Source organism: Pseudorca crassidens, chromosome 14, assembly GCF_039906515.1.
Source record: "Pseudorca crassidens isolate mPseCra1 chromosome 14, mPseCra1.hap1, whole genome shotgun sequence".
Taxonomy (NCBI): domain Eukaryota; kingdom Metazoa; phylum Chordata; class Mammalia; order Artiodactyla; family Delphinidae; genus Pseudorca; species Pseudorca crassidens.
Genome location: NC_090309.1, coordinates 30,902,797 through 30,919,097, shown reverse-complemented (window position 1 = coordinate 30,919,097; position 16,301 = coordinate 30,902,797). Strand labels below are relative to the sequence as shown.

Here is a 16,301-nt window from a genome sequence, read left to right as displayed (position 1 = left end):
TGTGTGCGTTTGGTCATTTTCTCTTTCATTGTTTTCACTTATCTTTTAAAATCAGATATGTCTTAATGAATTTACAAGTAGTTGTCTAATCTTATTAATTTTTAAAGTTCTAGCACTAATAATTTCTTAATTCCCACTTTGCAGTTTTTTTCTGACTTGTATGACATTAGAGAAAAAAGACATGGGATGTGGCTGAATACTTCACATTTCTTTATTGGAGTAAGCTGATCCTGAGAAAATACTGGTCCTTTTTTTTTTTTTTAAGCACTTGTGGATGCTAATTCGTTAACATGATCCTCTTGTTTATAGTTAATGTAGAGTATTTGTTTCCTTTTTAAAAGAAATCTCACATGGATATATTAATAATTTAATAAAATTCTACATTTTCCCTGTTTTAACCAACCCCATGTGAACATTATTTATTTATCATATGATTAAGGCTCCAAATAAGGGTGCAAGAGGAAATGTTCACCAGTTCATTAATAATGTTGGGCAGTACTCAGTGGCCCTCTGAAATAAATACTGATCTTCAGTGTTATGTCTCAGTCTAAAGTTTCTCAGAAAGTGTATGGTATGGTGTTAACCTTTGTTCTCATGGCCAGCTTTTACTATATACCTTCTCTGAAGATTTTGAAACCCTGGTTTTATGGAGGGGTGGGGTAGGACAGGGGAGTGGGAAATTAGATACCCCTATCCTGAACCCAGCCTTCCTGGAATCCTTTTTCGGTCCAGTTTCCAGAATATGATTTTGTTTTCTTTGTTCTTTTAAAAGACTGTTTTTTATATTCTGGTGTTAATAATTTCATTTATTTGACATCTCAAACTGACTTTCCAAGCTAACTTGATGAACACTGAAGGTTTTTACCATATCAGCCAGAAAACTAGGTACTAAGTTTTGGAAAATAAATCCTATGAAGAAAGCACTATAATTTTAAAAGACTGGCACACAAGAACAAATATGGAATTAAGCCATTTTCCTAAGTAGGTTCATGCTGTCTGTTTCAAGTGTGAAACTGCATAGTGATTCATTTTATATAAAAGATAACAGCTTTTTAAATTTACTGACAAACTTTAAATGTGGTAAAGGGGGAGGACTTGCTATATCCTAGAGCCAGGAATCAAAATCTCCATTGTTCTCCTTCTAAAGCCCAGTAAATTGGTGTTTTTGTATAGCTCTAGTTTGTAAAGCCTTTAGGGTTAATATGCAGTTCTGTACTGAGGCAGGAGTTTGAATTTAATGTTCATTATTGGAAATGAGTCTTGTAACTTAAAAATGAAAGCTTATTTCTTGAGAAATAATATTTACATAACTGCTTTAACTGAATATCACAACTTTTTCTTTGTCATACTTGTGCTTGGCTGCAAGTTTTTTTTTTTACTTTTCCTAAGAATTTGGAACACCAAAAATCAGCCATTGGTTTTTTTTGTTTGTTTGTTTGTTTGCGGTACGTGGGCCTCTCACTGTTGTGGCCTCTCCCGTTGTGGAGCACAGGCTCCAGACGCGCAGGCCCAGCGGCCATGGCTCACGGGCCCAGCTGCTCCGCGGCATGTGGGATCTTCCTGGACTGGGGCACGAACCGGTGTCCCCTGCATCGGCAGGCGGACCCTCAACCACTGTGCCACCAGGGAAGCCCCCATTGGTATTTTTTAATATAAGGGATGTGAATCATTTCAAATACAAACCTTTAAACCCTTTCAGCATACAAAGGATAGCTTATACAGTTGACTAGAATATTATTTGATAAAGGTCTATGGTTACTGACTTTTTAACTTAAATAAATTCCTCAAACTCTTTGCCTTAATGGCTTTTCTTTAAGAGGTGTTTCTCTGATCTCTTAGAAAAGTTTTCTCCTCTGGAAGTTTAAACTTACCATCATTGGAGGAGGGAGGAATAGCTTATTGGCTCATATGATTAGACCCTGATGTGGTAGCACTTTTTCCAAACTTCTGAAATATTATTAATGTCTCAGGACACGGACACCATCTTGCAGTAACTAAAGAGTATATAGCCACCCTTTGAGAAGCATATCAAAAGGGATGTCTCATCCCCTCCTTCCTTGAAGAGTAGGAGGAAAAAGTCAACACTGAGGTATTGATATGGCAGGATCACTTTCTGGAGTCTTTTTCCAAGCTGTACCTTCTAATGTAATTAAGCAGATGTATTTGTTAAACATTATTGTGTTGACAGCGTGCTGGATGTGTCTTCAGAAGCTAAGATTTTCCTTATTACTATTCAGGATAATCTCTTATCTATGGAACATTAATATAAAAACAGTTTATTCTGTCTCTGTCTCAGTGAAAATAGTTGTATCGCACACTTTTATTTTTATGTTGGATTTGGGAGGACCTTGATGAATTAGATCAGTTGCATGTATTTGCCATGTATTTCCTCCATTTCTTCTAAATAATTTTACTTAAAATTTTAAGCTATATATTAGAATCTTAAATTAGTCTCTGTAACTGGAAGGATTTCTTTTAACAAATTTCTGCTTGTGATATAGCCAAAGGCACATACTTTATAATAAGAATACATGTTTATGTTAAGGTGATTGTATCAGCTTTGCCTCTAACTTTAAATCTCCAACAGAGTATTTAAAAGACATTTCCAAAGAAAGTTTTCTTTTAAGTATTACTAATAAATACAGTTCTTGGGAAATTGAAAACAAATCTGTTTCACATCCAAAAGAAAGAGGTGACGTGGTTAAGATAACTGTGGCCTATCAGTTTCTGTTCCTTTTAGGTAAGGCTCACTTATAAAATTGTAAATTTTAATGCATGGATCATTAGTTTCACGAACCATAAACATATTCTATTATTTCAGTTACCACTGTTGGGGAGATAGGACCTAATAATAATTTGAGATGTCTCAAATTCACATTCAGCCTTCTGGTCTCAGGGGCAACTTGACACAGAAGGAAAAAAAAAATGATTATAACTTATATGAGTAAAATGATTGTATCAGTGGTCATAATATTGCCATAATTTCCTTTGAACTAAAAAGAAATCTTTAGTGCAATGAGGATCTTTTTAAAATTTTATGTTATTTGTATATTTACATCAAAACTTCTTAACCATTATAATGCTGATTGACTGGATTTCCCAATACTTATTGCTCTTGTATCAGGAAGTCTTAACAATTAGCATCGACAGGACTATTTATGATGGTTGAATTCTCATCATAGTTTGATTTTTGTTTGTGTTTTTGTTTGTGTTCTTTTTGTTTTTAAATACTTTTAGCCCTGACTTGAAAAACCGTCCAGTTGATGAAAGTGAGGTGCAAAGAGCAGCTGATAGTCCCTCTGTTAAACCTAGTGAAGTTGAAGAAGAATCTATTCCCAGCATTCAAATAGAAACTTTTATACAACAGGAAGAGCCTTGTGAGGAAGAACCAGAAAAAGCACTATGTGTCTCTGACTTTGCTATTGAAACATTTGAAGTTGAAACTCAGGGAGAGGAGGTCAAAGTGGAAATTCCTCTTGTAGCATCCACTCCAGCCAGTATTGACTTATTCACTGAAAATGGAGAGCAGTCTGTTTTAAATCAGCAGGTGTATGCCAGTGACTTTGAGAAGGAAGAGGCAGAAATTATTAACCCTGAAACAGAATTATCATCATCTGATAGTGCATTTATAGAAGAAAGGAACATCAAAGGAATTCTAGAAGACTCTCCATCTGAAGCAGAAGATTTCTTTTCTAAGATTACACAGTCTATGATAGAAGCTGTAGCTGAAGTAGACAAACATGAAACTGTTTCAGAAATAGTACCATCTACTTGTGTTGTGGCCTTAGTACCTGGAATTTCCACTGGGGATGAGCAGGCAGTGAGCACAAAGGGAATTTCTGCAAAAAGTAATATGGATGAAAAGGAGGAGAATGAATTAAATACCAAGGAAACCAGAATGGATCTGCAAATACGAATGGAGAAGGCTGAAAAGAATGATGATAAGATGGTTGCAGAGAAGTTGGAAAAGATTGTGGCTGCAATGAAAGAAAAGCCTGCCGAAAACTCAGTGACCAAGGCATGCCCAAATAAAGGAGTGGTTCAGGCCAGTAAGTCTGATGAAACTAGTAAAATTAGTATGCTGCCTGCATCAAATGCATCTAGCAGTAAATCAGGCATCAAGGCTGGTATGGTCTCTTCTCTAAAGGCAAAAGCTACAGCTTCAAAATCTGAAAACCAGAAAAGTTTTCTAAAATCTGTACTCAGAGATCAAATAAATGCTGAAAAGAAACTTTCAGCCAAGGAATTGGGTCTCCTTAAACCTACAAGTGCCAGATCAGGCTTGGCTGAAAACAGCAGTAAATTGAAACCCACTCAGAGCAGTGTCACCAGAGGAGGCAGTGGAAGGATCTCAGCCCTGCAAGGCAAAGATTCTAAACTGGATTACAGGGATATTACGAAACAGTCTCAGGAAACAGAGGCTAAACCTTCTGCCATGAAACGGGATGACAGCAACAATAAGGTGAGGAGGGTAGGAAGAATGTTCAGAGAATCTATGAAGTGATTATCTCTGTTGTAGCTAAGGAGTAGGAGATGTAATCTTGTTTTATGCTTTCATCTCCTCACTCCCTTTGCCCCCAAGCTCCCTTTTCCCTTTCTTAAATGACTCCATTGATTTAAGCCAGTAGACACTTAGAATAATAAGCTCAAGTCTATAATTTATTAACAGGTGTGAAAGCATTATTTGGATAAAGTGTGGTCAGAAATAAAACTTTGTATTTAAAAAAAAAAAAATTCTGCATTGAATCTCCTGAGGTGATTTAGCACTCTGCTCCTGAAGTGGGAAACAGTTTTCTCTTTTAAATTGAAGCTCCCTTTATCAGCTTACTGGTGGCCCAACTTAGACAGTAAAACTGAATTTAACTACAGCTTACGGAGATGATGCCTATACTGTTAAATGATTGTTGACTTAGCTTGGTATACCTGTTAAATATTTGTATAATTGAATGTGTTTGGGTAGTATTTGCTGTTTGAATTCTTTTTGTGTTTTAAAGAATATTAATAACCTAGTTGTACATTCTGTTTTTCTGTATTTCTTATTTAATATTTCAGACTTTGACTGGGCAAAACACTAAGACTTCTAAAAGCACCACTGGTAGAAGTTCCAAACCCAAAGAGGTAAGAAACAATCTACTAACACAGACCCATCTATTCCATCATTCCATAAAAGAGTTCGTCCACCTTGTAACTTGTGTCTCTCCTGTAATAATTAGTTTGATATAGAGCAAGGGACAGGAATGAGAGAGTATATTTTTGACCCCACCACCAGTTCGTTTTCTGACCTTGAGCTAGGCTAAATAGTTTGTTCTTGGTGTGGGGCAAAAAGTTACACAGGGATGGAAAGGGGATTAGAGTAGGAAGACACGTCCAGTCTCACATCAGTAGGAATGGGTTGTAACACAGAATAAAATCATCTATGTAAAGGAGGTTGACATTTGACTTGAGTCCTCTCCATTTTGTTATCCTTTTGGTATGGCTCAATTTATCCTAACTAGATGGGCTTTAAGATTTACTTTCTTGGTACTGACTTCTGCTGCCAAATAAACATGTTACAATATATTTGGCTGTTTGGTATTTTAGATTTCTGTTATTCATAGAATATTTTTTCAGTTATTTTACTTTTTTCCCCTGGTAGGGCATGAATTTGGGTCTGTTTTATTAGGGCAAGGAGAAATGTTAGTAGTTTAAGAAGCAGAAGTAAGGATTATGGTTCTTCCATGGCTTAATAAATTGATAGTACAGTTGCTTACAGATTCCCCCTCCTGCCCTAAATTTACTGGGTATGTATTGTAATGCCATTATTATATTTACCAGTAATTGACCATTGATAGTGTACTAAATGTGTAGGAGGCCTGCCAGGAATTTATTTTCTTTAGTTATTGGCACCATTTTTCAAATTACAGATACAATTTTTTTTTCAAGTGCAGTCATATTTGTCATTAAGTCTTAGTAATAAATTTTCCATATAACTTTCTCAAAATATAAATCTTATATAGGCATACCTCAGAGATACTACAAGTTCTGTTCCAGACCAGAATAGTAAAGTAAATATCTCAATAAAAGTGAGTCACACATATTTTTTGGTTTCCCAGTACATGTAAAAGTTATGTTTATACTATACTGTACTCTATTAAGTGTACAGTAGCATTGTGTCTTTAAAAAAATGTGCATACCTTAATTAAGTACCTTATTGCTAAAAAATGCTAACCATCTTCTGAGTCTTCAGTGAATCATAATCTTTTTGCAGTAGTAACATCAAAGGTCACTGACCAGAGATCACCATAACAAATATAATAATAATGACGAAGTTTGCATATTGTGAGAATTACTGAAATGTGACACAGAGACATGAAGTTAGCAAGTGCTGTTGGAAAAATGGCGCCATTAGACTTATCACAGGGTTTCCACAAATCTTCAATTTGTAAAAAGTAGTATCTGCAAAGTACAATAAAGCAAAGTGCAATAAAGCAAAATGTGCCTGTATCTTAGTATTACACATCTTAAAATATGTATATAAATTGATTGATGGAACAATCTAGTTAGCTATTAACTTTCTAGTTGCATTTGAGGTGCTTTTAGTAGTCCATGAAGTCTCCAAAACACTTGCTAGATATCATTTAACGTATGGAATAGTAAATTCTTTATATTATATTAATTGTTTGATAAATGCTCTTAATGTAGTATTTTTGTACATCATATTTCCAATTCGCACATCATTTAGGAAATAATTGTAATCTTACTGAAATTAAGTAAAGGTGGAATTAGATTGATATTGTTAGGATTTTACCTTTGGCATTGTTCACTCTTTGGATTTGTTTGTGGGGCTTTGAAAAATAACTAATTTCAGCTTTTGGAAACATCTCTATACTGAAATTCTCACAAATGATAGATATGTCATGCACATTTATTGAGACTGTATGGAATCTAGCCAGTTATCAGTAGTTGTTCACAATTCTGTGAGTTTTTTTACCTTTCCAACAGGAACCCTTATTTCCATTTAATTTGGATGAATTTGTTACTGTGGATGAAGTTATAGAAGAAGTGAATCCTTTTCAAGCCAAGCAGAATCCACTGAAGGGAAAAAGGAAAGAAGCTCTCAAAAATACCCCTTCCTTTGAACTTAACTTGAAGAAGAAGAAGGGGAAAGTCTCTGCTTCTCGTGTTGTTGAGGGAGAATTATCTTTTGTAACATTGGATGAGATTGGGGAAGAAGAAGATGCAGCTGCACATATAGCACAAGCTCTAGTCACTGTGGATGAAGTAATTGATGAAGAAGAAATAAATATGGAAGAAATGGTAAAAAATTCAAATTCACTTCTTACATTAGATGAGTTAATTGATCAAGATGATTGCATTTCCCACAGTGAACCTAAAGATGTTACTGTACTGTCAGTGGCTGAAGAACAAGATCTTCTCAAACAGGAACGCTTGGTAACTGTGGATGAAATTGGAGAAGTGGAAGAGCTACCTTTAAATGAGTCAGCAGACATAAGTTTTGCTGCTTTAAATACTAAAGGAGATGAGGAAAATACTGGAAGGGATTCCATTGGGTTCATTTCTTCTCATATGCCTGAAGACCCTTCTGCTTTAGTTACGGTAGATGAAATACAGGATGACAGCAGTGATCTGCATTTAGTGACATTAGATGAAGTAACTGAAGAGGATGAAGACTCTCTGGCAGATTTTAACAACCTTAAAGAAGAGCTTAATTTTGTTACTGTTGATGAAGTTGGAGAGGAGGAAGATGGAGACAATGATTTAAAAGTTGAATTAACACAAAGCAAACATGACCATCCCACCGATAAAAGAGGGGATAGAAAAAAGAGAGCTATGGACACAAAGAAGACAAAACTTGAAGCTTTGTCCCAAGTGGGTCCAGTAAATGAGAATGTTATGGAAGAAGATCTGAAAACCATGATTGAAAGACACTTAGCAGGTAGATATTCAGAAGTGGTAGCTTTTGTTTTATGAGGGGACTACATTAAAAATTTTTTTAAATATATGTTACAGCATTACCAATAATTTCACTGTGTATTGACATAAGAAGCCAACAGATAGTTATGGCCAAGTGATACTTTCCAAAGAAATATGTTCAAGTTTCACAAATTTCTCTTAGTTCAGACCCTACCCCAAGTTACTGTATCTCAAGAAAAGATAACAAAGCCAGAAAGCAAACTAAAATACCCAGATTAGAATTGGAATGAAAATGATATGTTTGTATTTTTGAGAAAATACAGCTTTTGATAAGTAGAAGGCTGTTTATACCAGCCTGCCTCCTAGTTTTTGCTTAGACTTAGGATTTGGGAAAATTTGTGAAGGTACCATTTCACTTTTAAGTAATATTTTGATGGTATAGAATAATAGGTCAGCTCACTTTCAGTACTTTAGGGAGATCAAAATAATTTCAAATACAAAAATCTTGAAAGATTTAACCAAACTAAGAATAAAAAGTACTAGCAAGGTCCCACAGTCTTGAACAAAATAGAAAAATGTGTGTAGGCTCCTTGAGAAAAGCAGGTGGGAAGGTGGAGTTTTGATCAGGATAAGTGGGAAAATAAAAGGAGAATGCTTAGACTAGTGCTGAATTTTTAAAAACAGAATTCTTCTATTTTATATTAGAAATAGGTTTCCTTCCCAAATTTGAGTAATATCTATCTTGTTTGCAAAAAAGGTGTTAAAGTTGTTATTCAGAGTTAAAAGCAATTTAAACACTGTTACTGTAGCAATAAATTAGACTTTCTCTTTAAAGCTAAAGTGCCAGCCAAGAGAGTTAGAATTGGGAAAACGCCACCATCAGAAAAAGCTGTTACGGCAGAACCAGCAAAAGATGAAGAGGCCTTCCAAATTAGTGAAGGTAAAGCAGGATCGATAGAAGTGGGGGAGAGTAACACAATATGAGGAGGTGGTTAAAGTTCCAAAGATCTACTGTCTAAGAAGAAAAGTAGAAAAAGAGTGAACAGAGCAGGGATGGGAGTTGAGGGAGTGAGGGAAGGCAGCCCATTAATGATTAGATCTGGATAAAGATTTTTATCTTTGCAATTATAGAGATAATGGAACATAATGGAATGGGATAATAGAGAATAATATGTGATCCTATTATAATAGAATGTGACAAATTTTCGTGGAAATGATCTGTGAAAGGTTATTCTGACCATGTTGCAGCATCAAGTAAAAATTATTTATTAACTAGCTTTAATTTGTGTACCAGGTCCCTTGCTTTGTGGATGCTGCCAAGCAGGCAGCCATGAATTAAAGAAGATGTCTTAATAACATTAATACAGTTTATGTTGAAAGAAATAGGGAACAGTGTCTAGAATACTGCAGTTACTTAACAAGTATTTGTCATTGTGTCCATATATTCATAGCAAAATCCTAAATCCCTAGTACCATTCTCCTTGAAAACAGCACCCTCATTGCCCTCCTGCTTTTGTATCCTATGTTCTCTAAGGAAAAACTACCACCTGTGATTCAGTGGAATCTCATTGACCTAGCTCTCAGCTGGGTCCTCAGTGCTGCTCCACAGTTTATTTAGGCCTCCTTCCTTTCCCATTTCCTAACCAGGTGTAATAAAAACCTAAAACCCTTCTGCTTGTTGTCATACTGGATTAAGTTTTTTTCTTCTTAATTTAGTCTTATTTGACTTCTCTGCATCATTTGTTACTGTTGATTATGTACTCTTTCTTGATGCTCTCTCCCTTGGCTAAGTGGGTACTCCTCCTTTGTTTATTGTTCTCCATTAACCTCTCCTTGATACCAAGCCATAGTCAATGGTTTTACTAACTGACAGATGCTTCTAGCATAATTTCATGAGGGCTTTCCCCCCTCGGGATTTCTGTTGTGATAGGGCAGCTTCAGCTACCAGCTTGCTTAGAACTGCCTCATCTCAACAGAAGAACAGAAAAAGAATCATTTCTTTACTGCTTTTGTAACCATTTATTTTCATTAATAGACAATATATTTGATGAAAGAACCTAGCTTAAGAAAAAGTCATTTTTAAAATAATTTTAAACTTAAAATATTTGTTTTAATCTCTTAATTATGTAATTATATATAATATGTATTATTGTTGTTGTTATTATTAGATAAAGGTGCCTTGGGCGTGGTAGCAGCAAATGTGTTTGAGAAAGTATTACTCTGTTGAGGATTGTAGCAAGACACTGGAGGCTGTTTTAAGCATCAAGTCAAGAAAAGCGAGACAGCCTTTTTAATCGACTCTTTGGGACTTGATGACTGGTAGAATGCAAGGAGTAAGAGAACAGTAAATAACGATTTCATAGTTTATAACCATCCCCTCAGATTAGGGAAAGAGTAGCCCAGTTACATGGGGAGAGCACTGAACTTGAAGTCACAAGTCTCTGTCACTTACTGGCTATGCATCCTTGGACATAATCAGTTTCTTACCTCTTTTGGTTTTTTTTTCTCCATCTGTGAAGAAATAGGGATAATAATGATTTGACCTGCCTGTCTCACACGAGATAAAAGCTAAATGAATGATATGTATGTGAGAGAGATTTGTCCAGTGCTTTACAACAGTTAGGTATTTCAGCTGCTGAGGGTAACCAGAATTGCTTGGAACCAGTTTTTGTTTTTGTCTTCCCCCGAGATCCTGTTAGGCATTTTGCTGATAACATTGAGTGCTTCTTACATGTTAATTCACTTTGCTGAGTTTGAATGTTTGTAGTTTCACTTGTGATTCAGTCTAACAAGGGTCTTAGTCCATCAGTTTAGGCTTTGTTTTTCTTGGTTGGAAGGGTTTCAATACAGGACCGCAGAATTATTCTCTGCTCCTGTCCTTTTCTCCTCGATCCACACTCTTCTCCCACCCCAGCACTTTTTCATACACACGTTAACTCTTGCCAGTAATATAGAACTTGAAGTTCTTTCATTACCTTTAAAATTTTTCCTGAACAATGTGTAAATAAAATATGCTGCTAAGCTTTAGTCCCATATCCTTGAATCTATTTAATAAGGTTGAACAGATTTACCCATTTATTCCTTATATAAAGCCTCTTGGAAGAATAGTCGGGTGGGATTAACCAAGAAAGGGTTTACTTAGATGATCCATAAATTAATCTTTTTTTCATAGATTAATCTTTGAAGGCAGAGATTATCTGATATCAGCCTCAGATAACATCACTTAGTATAAAATCTATAAATCTATTTTGAATAACTTTTTTTTTTCCTTGAAAAATTTAATGACTTTAGTTGATGAAGAATCTGGATTAATGGATTCAGAACCAGAAAGAAAACGCCAGAAGATTGAGGACTCTTTGGGGAAATCAGTGGCACCTGATGTCCCTGAAGGTAAAGTAAAAATGACATTTTTTCCTTATCCATGTGAGATAAAAATTCAGAACCGTAATAAGTGTTCTGTTGTTTAGATGAGTAATGCAATGACCTTGCTTAGATGATTAGAGTGGAAATTAGCAAGCTTTGTACACTGGCATTTCTGAGAACAGTTTATTAAGCTGTGTTTTTACCTGACAAAGATATTTTTATTGCACTCGTGAAGTCTGGGATATGTACTCTCTTTGTTGCTCTGGTAAGAATTGAGTTATACTTGCCCAGGCAGAAATTCCAGTTGAGTAGGACATGATGGAAAAGCTTAGCTAGCAAACTTTGTTCATGGCCAGCTCAGATGAGCTAAGGGGCACCTTATTTGTGTACCCATTGTATTCCTCAAGCAGACAGTTGACTATCATTTTGCCTCTTCTCCCTGTTTTATTTTAACAGTGGATTCCTAAGAGGTTTATTTCAAAGACTACCAGATTCTTTTCCAGTGAACTGCTATTCTGAAGGAATTCCCTGCCATTCCTGGAGGCTCTGGAATATTACAGAATTTGTTTAAAAATAAAGACTTCTGTTTTGTGATTAGAGGCTTAATTGCTCTTGATCCCTAGATATATAACAGTGTGTATTATGTTTGTACATAAATGTATACTGTGCTTAGTATGTTTATCATGTTCAGATAAATTAACACAGCTCTAGATAAATTATCGTTAATTTTTTTCCTTCCTCTTCCCCCTCTCTCTTCCTGTCCTCTAGATTTAGACTTTCTTGTACCGAAGGCTGGATTCTTCTGTCCAATTTGTTCCCTCTTCTACTCAGGTGAAAAAGCAATGACAAATCACTGCAGGAGTACACGTCATAAGCAAAATACAGAGGTAGATATTTCTTATTTTTAACTCATCAAATCTTCAGGTGGTGGTATTATAGTCAAACTACTGAAGTGTCCACACAAAATGTACATTCTTTCCTTTTGGAAGAACTTTTTAAGGTTTGTTTATTCCTCTTAAGTTCAAAGTACTATTCATGTCCTTCACTGTATCTTGCCAGTAACTCCTAGTTTTTATTCCTTTTCCTCTGGCAGCGTTTGCCAGAGTAGATTTTGTATATCACTAGTCCCATGTGACACTCCATTAAAGTGTGGGAAACTGTATATTCTGATGCCCTCTTGCAGAGTCATGGACACATAACATGTTAAAGTTTCAGACTTGTCTAGCCAAAGAATCCACTTAACTTTATTTAATCCATTTCCTCACTACTACCACCCCTGTTTTTAGTTGTACATGGCTTTGGGACACATTTAGATTAGAACTCTAGAGAATCATCACTAGCCATAATTGAAACAGTGGTTCTGATTCCTCCTGAATATTTGAGAGTTGCTTTATATATCCTCTGTATTGAATTTGTGGCACAGACACTCATCTAACATTCATTGAGCTGTTACTTGCTGGAAGCTTATTCAGTCCCCCAATCAATTTTATGAGGTAGATGCTATCAGTTCCAATTTTGAAGATGAGGAAACAGGATTAAAGAGTACCTAATCCCCAAGATCACATAGCTAGTTAGTGGCAGATTTAGGATTTGAACCTACCTTTGTTTTATTCTAAGCTTATGCCCTTAAACATTGTGCTGTGCTACCTATGCTCTTAACATGTCACTTTTCCACTTGAAATCTTCCACTGGCTTCATATTACACTTGGAATAATATGCAAACTTCTTACTGTGGGTCTGTAAGGCCCTACATGATCTGATTTTTTTCCTACTTCTCTGACCTCGCTGTTATTGCTCACTGTGTTTCAGCTTTTTTGGCTCTCTTGTTGTTCGTACATGAAAGGCCCCTTTGCTGCCTTTGCACCTTTATATTGCTGTTCCTTTGCCCTCTCCCAGCCCCCCTTGTATAGCTGATTCTTCCTCATCTTTTAGGTCTCAACTCAAGTAACAGCTTCCCTGAAAGGCCTTTGACAAAGAAAGACCTAGCTAAAGTAGAACACTCCTCCCAACCCAAAAAGCAGTCAATCTCATTTGCTTTACAGTCTTTCTTTCCTTTATAATACTTACCACCACCCCCTAAATTATCTTGTTTATTCTTTTATTGTTTCTCTTCCCCTACTAGAATGTCAGCTCCATGAGGTAAGGGGCCTTATCTATCTTCTTGACCACTGAGTCCCCAAGCATCAAGATAATGCATAAGTATATCATAAATATCAGATGATTCACAAATGGAAGGAAGGAATGTTAATGTAAGGCACTGTGTTTCTAATCTTTATTCTGTAGGATCAAGCTCTTTAAATTATAAATACAGTGAAATATATTAGATACATTTGTAACACAGCAAAGCAACATCTAATACATATTTTATATTATGAATTGCTTTTAACAGAAGTTCATGGCCAAGCAAAGAAAGGAAAAGGAGCAGAATGAGGCTGAAGAAAGAAGCTCTAGGTGATTGGGGGAAAGGGGAAAAAATTCATTAGAAATTCGTTTAGGGTCCAGTTGATTTGTGTATTTTTGTTATCACTTAATTTGTAATTTTTGTTTCAGAAGCAAATATTCATGTTGTACAAATTTTGATTGCCCTTGATGTAGAGACTGAAGGGGAAAGTATGATGGGTTTGATTTTTATATCAAATCATCAGGCATGGAGAAATATCTTTTAGAAGTGTTAAAATAAATGTTCCTACTGTATATTTAAAATACCATGTTGTGTTTGTGGCTGATTGATTAAAGACTTGCTGGCCTCTGCAGACAGGCTTCTCTACAACCACTGAGACTTGGGATGTTTGGTGATTCTTCTTGTGTTACTGGAAATCATAGGCGTGACAGTGTTTGACTTTGCTTCAACTGGTACAGGTCAAAGATTTCTTAAAACTCTCAATTTTTCTGGGTAAAATTCAATTACAGCATGTTTGGCTCAGGTAGGTTTGAGTAAAACCTTGCTTGACTTTTTTAATGGCTTAGAAAGACATTTTTTCTGCGTCTGGTAACATCTGCTATTTTTGCCAGGACCCATTTAAGGTAGCTCCTAGCAAGTCATTTAATTTTAACTTGAAACTACAAAGACAAAGTAGCCTTTACTTTCTGTAGACCACAAGAATTGCTTTTTAAACCACTTGAATTATTATTTAATATGTTTGTGGGGAGTTGTAAAGGTACAAAAAAATAATTCACTGGATTGTTAGGTGCTGGACACAGCCCTGTACTGTAAAGTTTTAGATGAGGCCATGCTTCAGACATAAGCCTACTGACTGAGAATTTTTAGTATCTGATTCTTTATCTCTTTAGATTAGAATGCACCAATTAACAATAGAGGGTGAATGGAGGGAAACAAAAACAACTACTTTTTTAGATCTCTTACTCCCATCACAGCACAAGAGTTAGCTCACAGTCAGCAAGAGTGGAGTGAAGAACACAACATCTTTTTGTTGTTGCTCACCAAACTCACTGCACACTCAGTTCACACTTAGCCACAGCCTGAGCAAAATGATAAAATACTACACGCCACAGAGTAAGGAATAGGGTGGGGAGAGGGATGGCTTGTGAATGCCAAGAGTCTGTTGTAATTAAAACCATATAGGTGAATGAGGTACTAAGAGGGAGAAGAGCTATTAAAAGGTTGGAGTATAAGGAGCTGGCAAGTTAAGGTGGCAGAGTAGGGAAGTTCCATGATGGTCTGGTGGTTAGGATTTGGCACTTTCACTGCCAAGGCCCGGATTCAATCCCTTATCTGGGAACTGAGATCCCACAAGCTGTGCAGTGCAGCCCGCCCCCCGCCCCCCCCCCCCCAAAAAAAAAAACACCAGTAGAGTAAATAAGACTCTTAAAGAATCTTTTCCTGGGGCTGCTTCTGAAGCTTTTAAAACCAGAGAAGTTAGGAACTTCTTTAATCTTGCCTGGATCAACCTTGGTGTTTAATCTTAAGAATTTATTTTTATTTATTTTTTTATTTTTGGCCACACCATGTGGCTTGTGGGATCTCAGTTCCCCAGCCAGGGATTGAACCCAAACCACGGCAGTGAAAGCGCCGAGTCCTAACCACTAGACCACCTGGGAACTCCCTAATCTTAAGAATTTAAATGTGAAACTCTTACTTCCTTCAAATTAGTTATCTGGACATTGGGATTCTAAATTAAAATAAAAGGAACTGCTTAAAGGATAAAAGTATAGTAGAGGTGATTTGTGTGTTTTATCCTAGTGACAGATGTTGATGGTTCACTGTATGTAGTAAATAATGTTCCTCTCTGCTGCTGCTTGCACTTCAGACTGGGAATTAGGACTCCAAATACAAAAGAGTTTTAGGTTTGTTTTGTTTTGTTTCGTTTTTTTAAATAAACATACCTTTTTTTGCATGTAATCTTAGAAGTGTTCTAGACTTTTCCAGAAAACCTTGAAATACCTACCTCCCTTTATTCACACTACACATATGGAATGTCATTTACATAGCAGTTTCTGCTTACTAGTTGGTTAAGGTATATAACTGGATTGCAGCTTTTACCATTTCAGCATAGTTTCTGTCATTATCTAGACACCAAAGCAAGAAAAGGTTGTGTTCTACACCTCCATAAAGGTATTTAGATTCTTTTACCCTTTCTGGCATAGAATGCTGTGGAAGTTTGCCTCTCCAAAACTGCTCCTTCTGAATTCTTTAAAAAGAAAAAAAATGTGTTGAGAGTCAGGTTTTAAAACGTTAAATTTTTATTTTAATATTTTATTGTTTGATTGTAGAAAGTATCAAGCATTTGAAAAAGAATAGGGTAATTTATATATACTAATTATCTAGTTTGAGTAATTATCAGTGCAGTTATCAATTTATATATTTACTTTTTTCACTTCTCATTTTTTATGTTCTTTTTTGTTTTTTGCGGTACACGGGCCCCTCACTGTTGTGGCCTCTACCGTTGCGGAGCACAGGCTCTGGATGCACAGGCTCAGTGGCCATGGCTCACGGGCCTAGCCGCTCCACGGCATGTGGGATCTTCCCGGACTGGGGCACGAACCTGTGTCCCCTGCATCGGCAG

At 36.1% G+C, this 16,301-nt stretch overlaps 1 protein-coding gene across 9 annotated transcripts in view; it reads left to right on the top strand.

Annotated features, from left to right (window-relative positions):
• The window catches only part of ZNF638 (zinc finger protein 638), an 83,623-nt gene extending 69,641 nt beyond the window's left edge, over positions 1-13,982 (top strand). For 7 of the 9 annotated variants that reach the window (XM_067704764.1, XM_067704766.1, XM_067704765.1 and 4 more), the window contains 7 exons: positions 3,238-4,462; positions 5,053-5,118; positions 6,982-7,936; positions 8,750-8,854; positions 11,206-11,304; positions 12,046-12,164; positions 13,667-13,982. In XM_067704764.1, the coding sequence (XP_067560865.1) occupies positions 3,238-4,462; positions 5,053-5,118; positions 6,982-7,936; positions 8,750-8,854; positions 11,206-11,304; positions 12,046-12,164; positions 13,667-13,732 (2,635 nt within the window). In that variant the 3' untranslated portion in view covers positions 13,733-13,982. The other 2 variants (XM_067704767.1, XM_067704768.1) reach the window with 2 other exon arrangements.
• Positions 13,983-16,301: the final 2,319 nt, after the last annotated feature.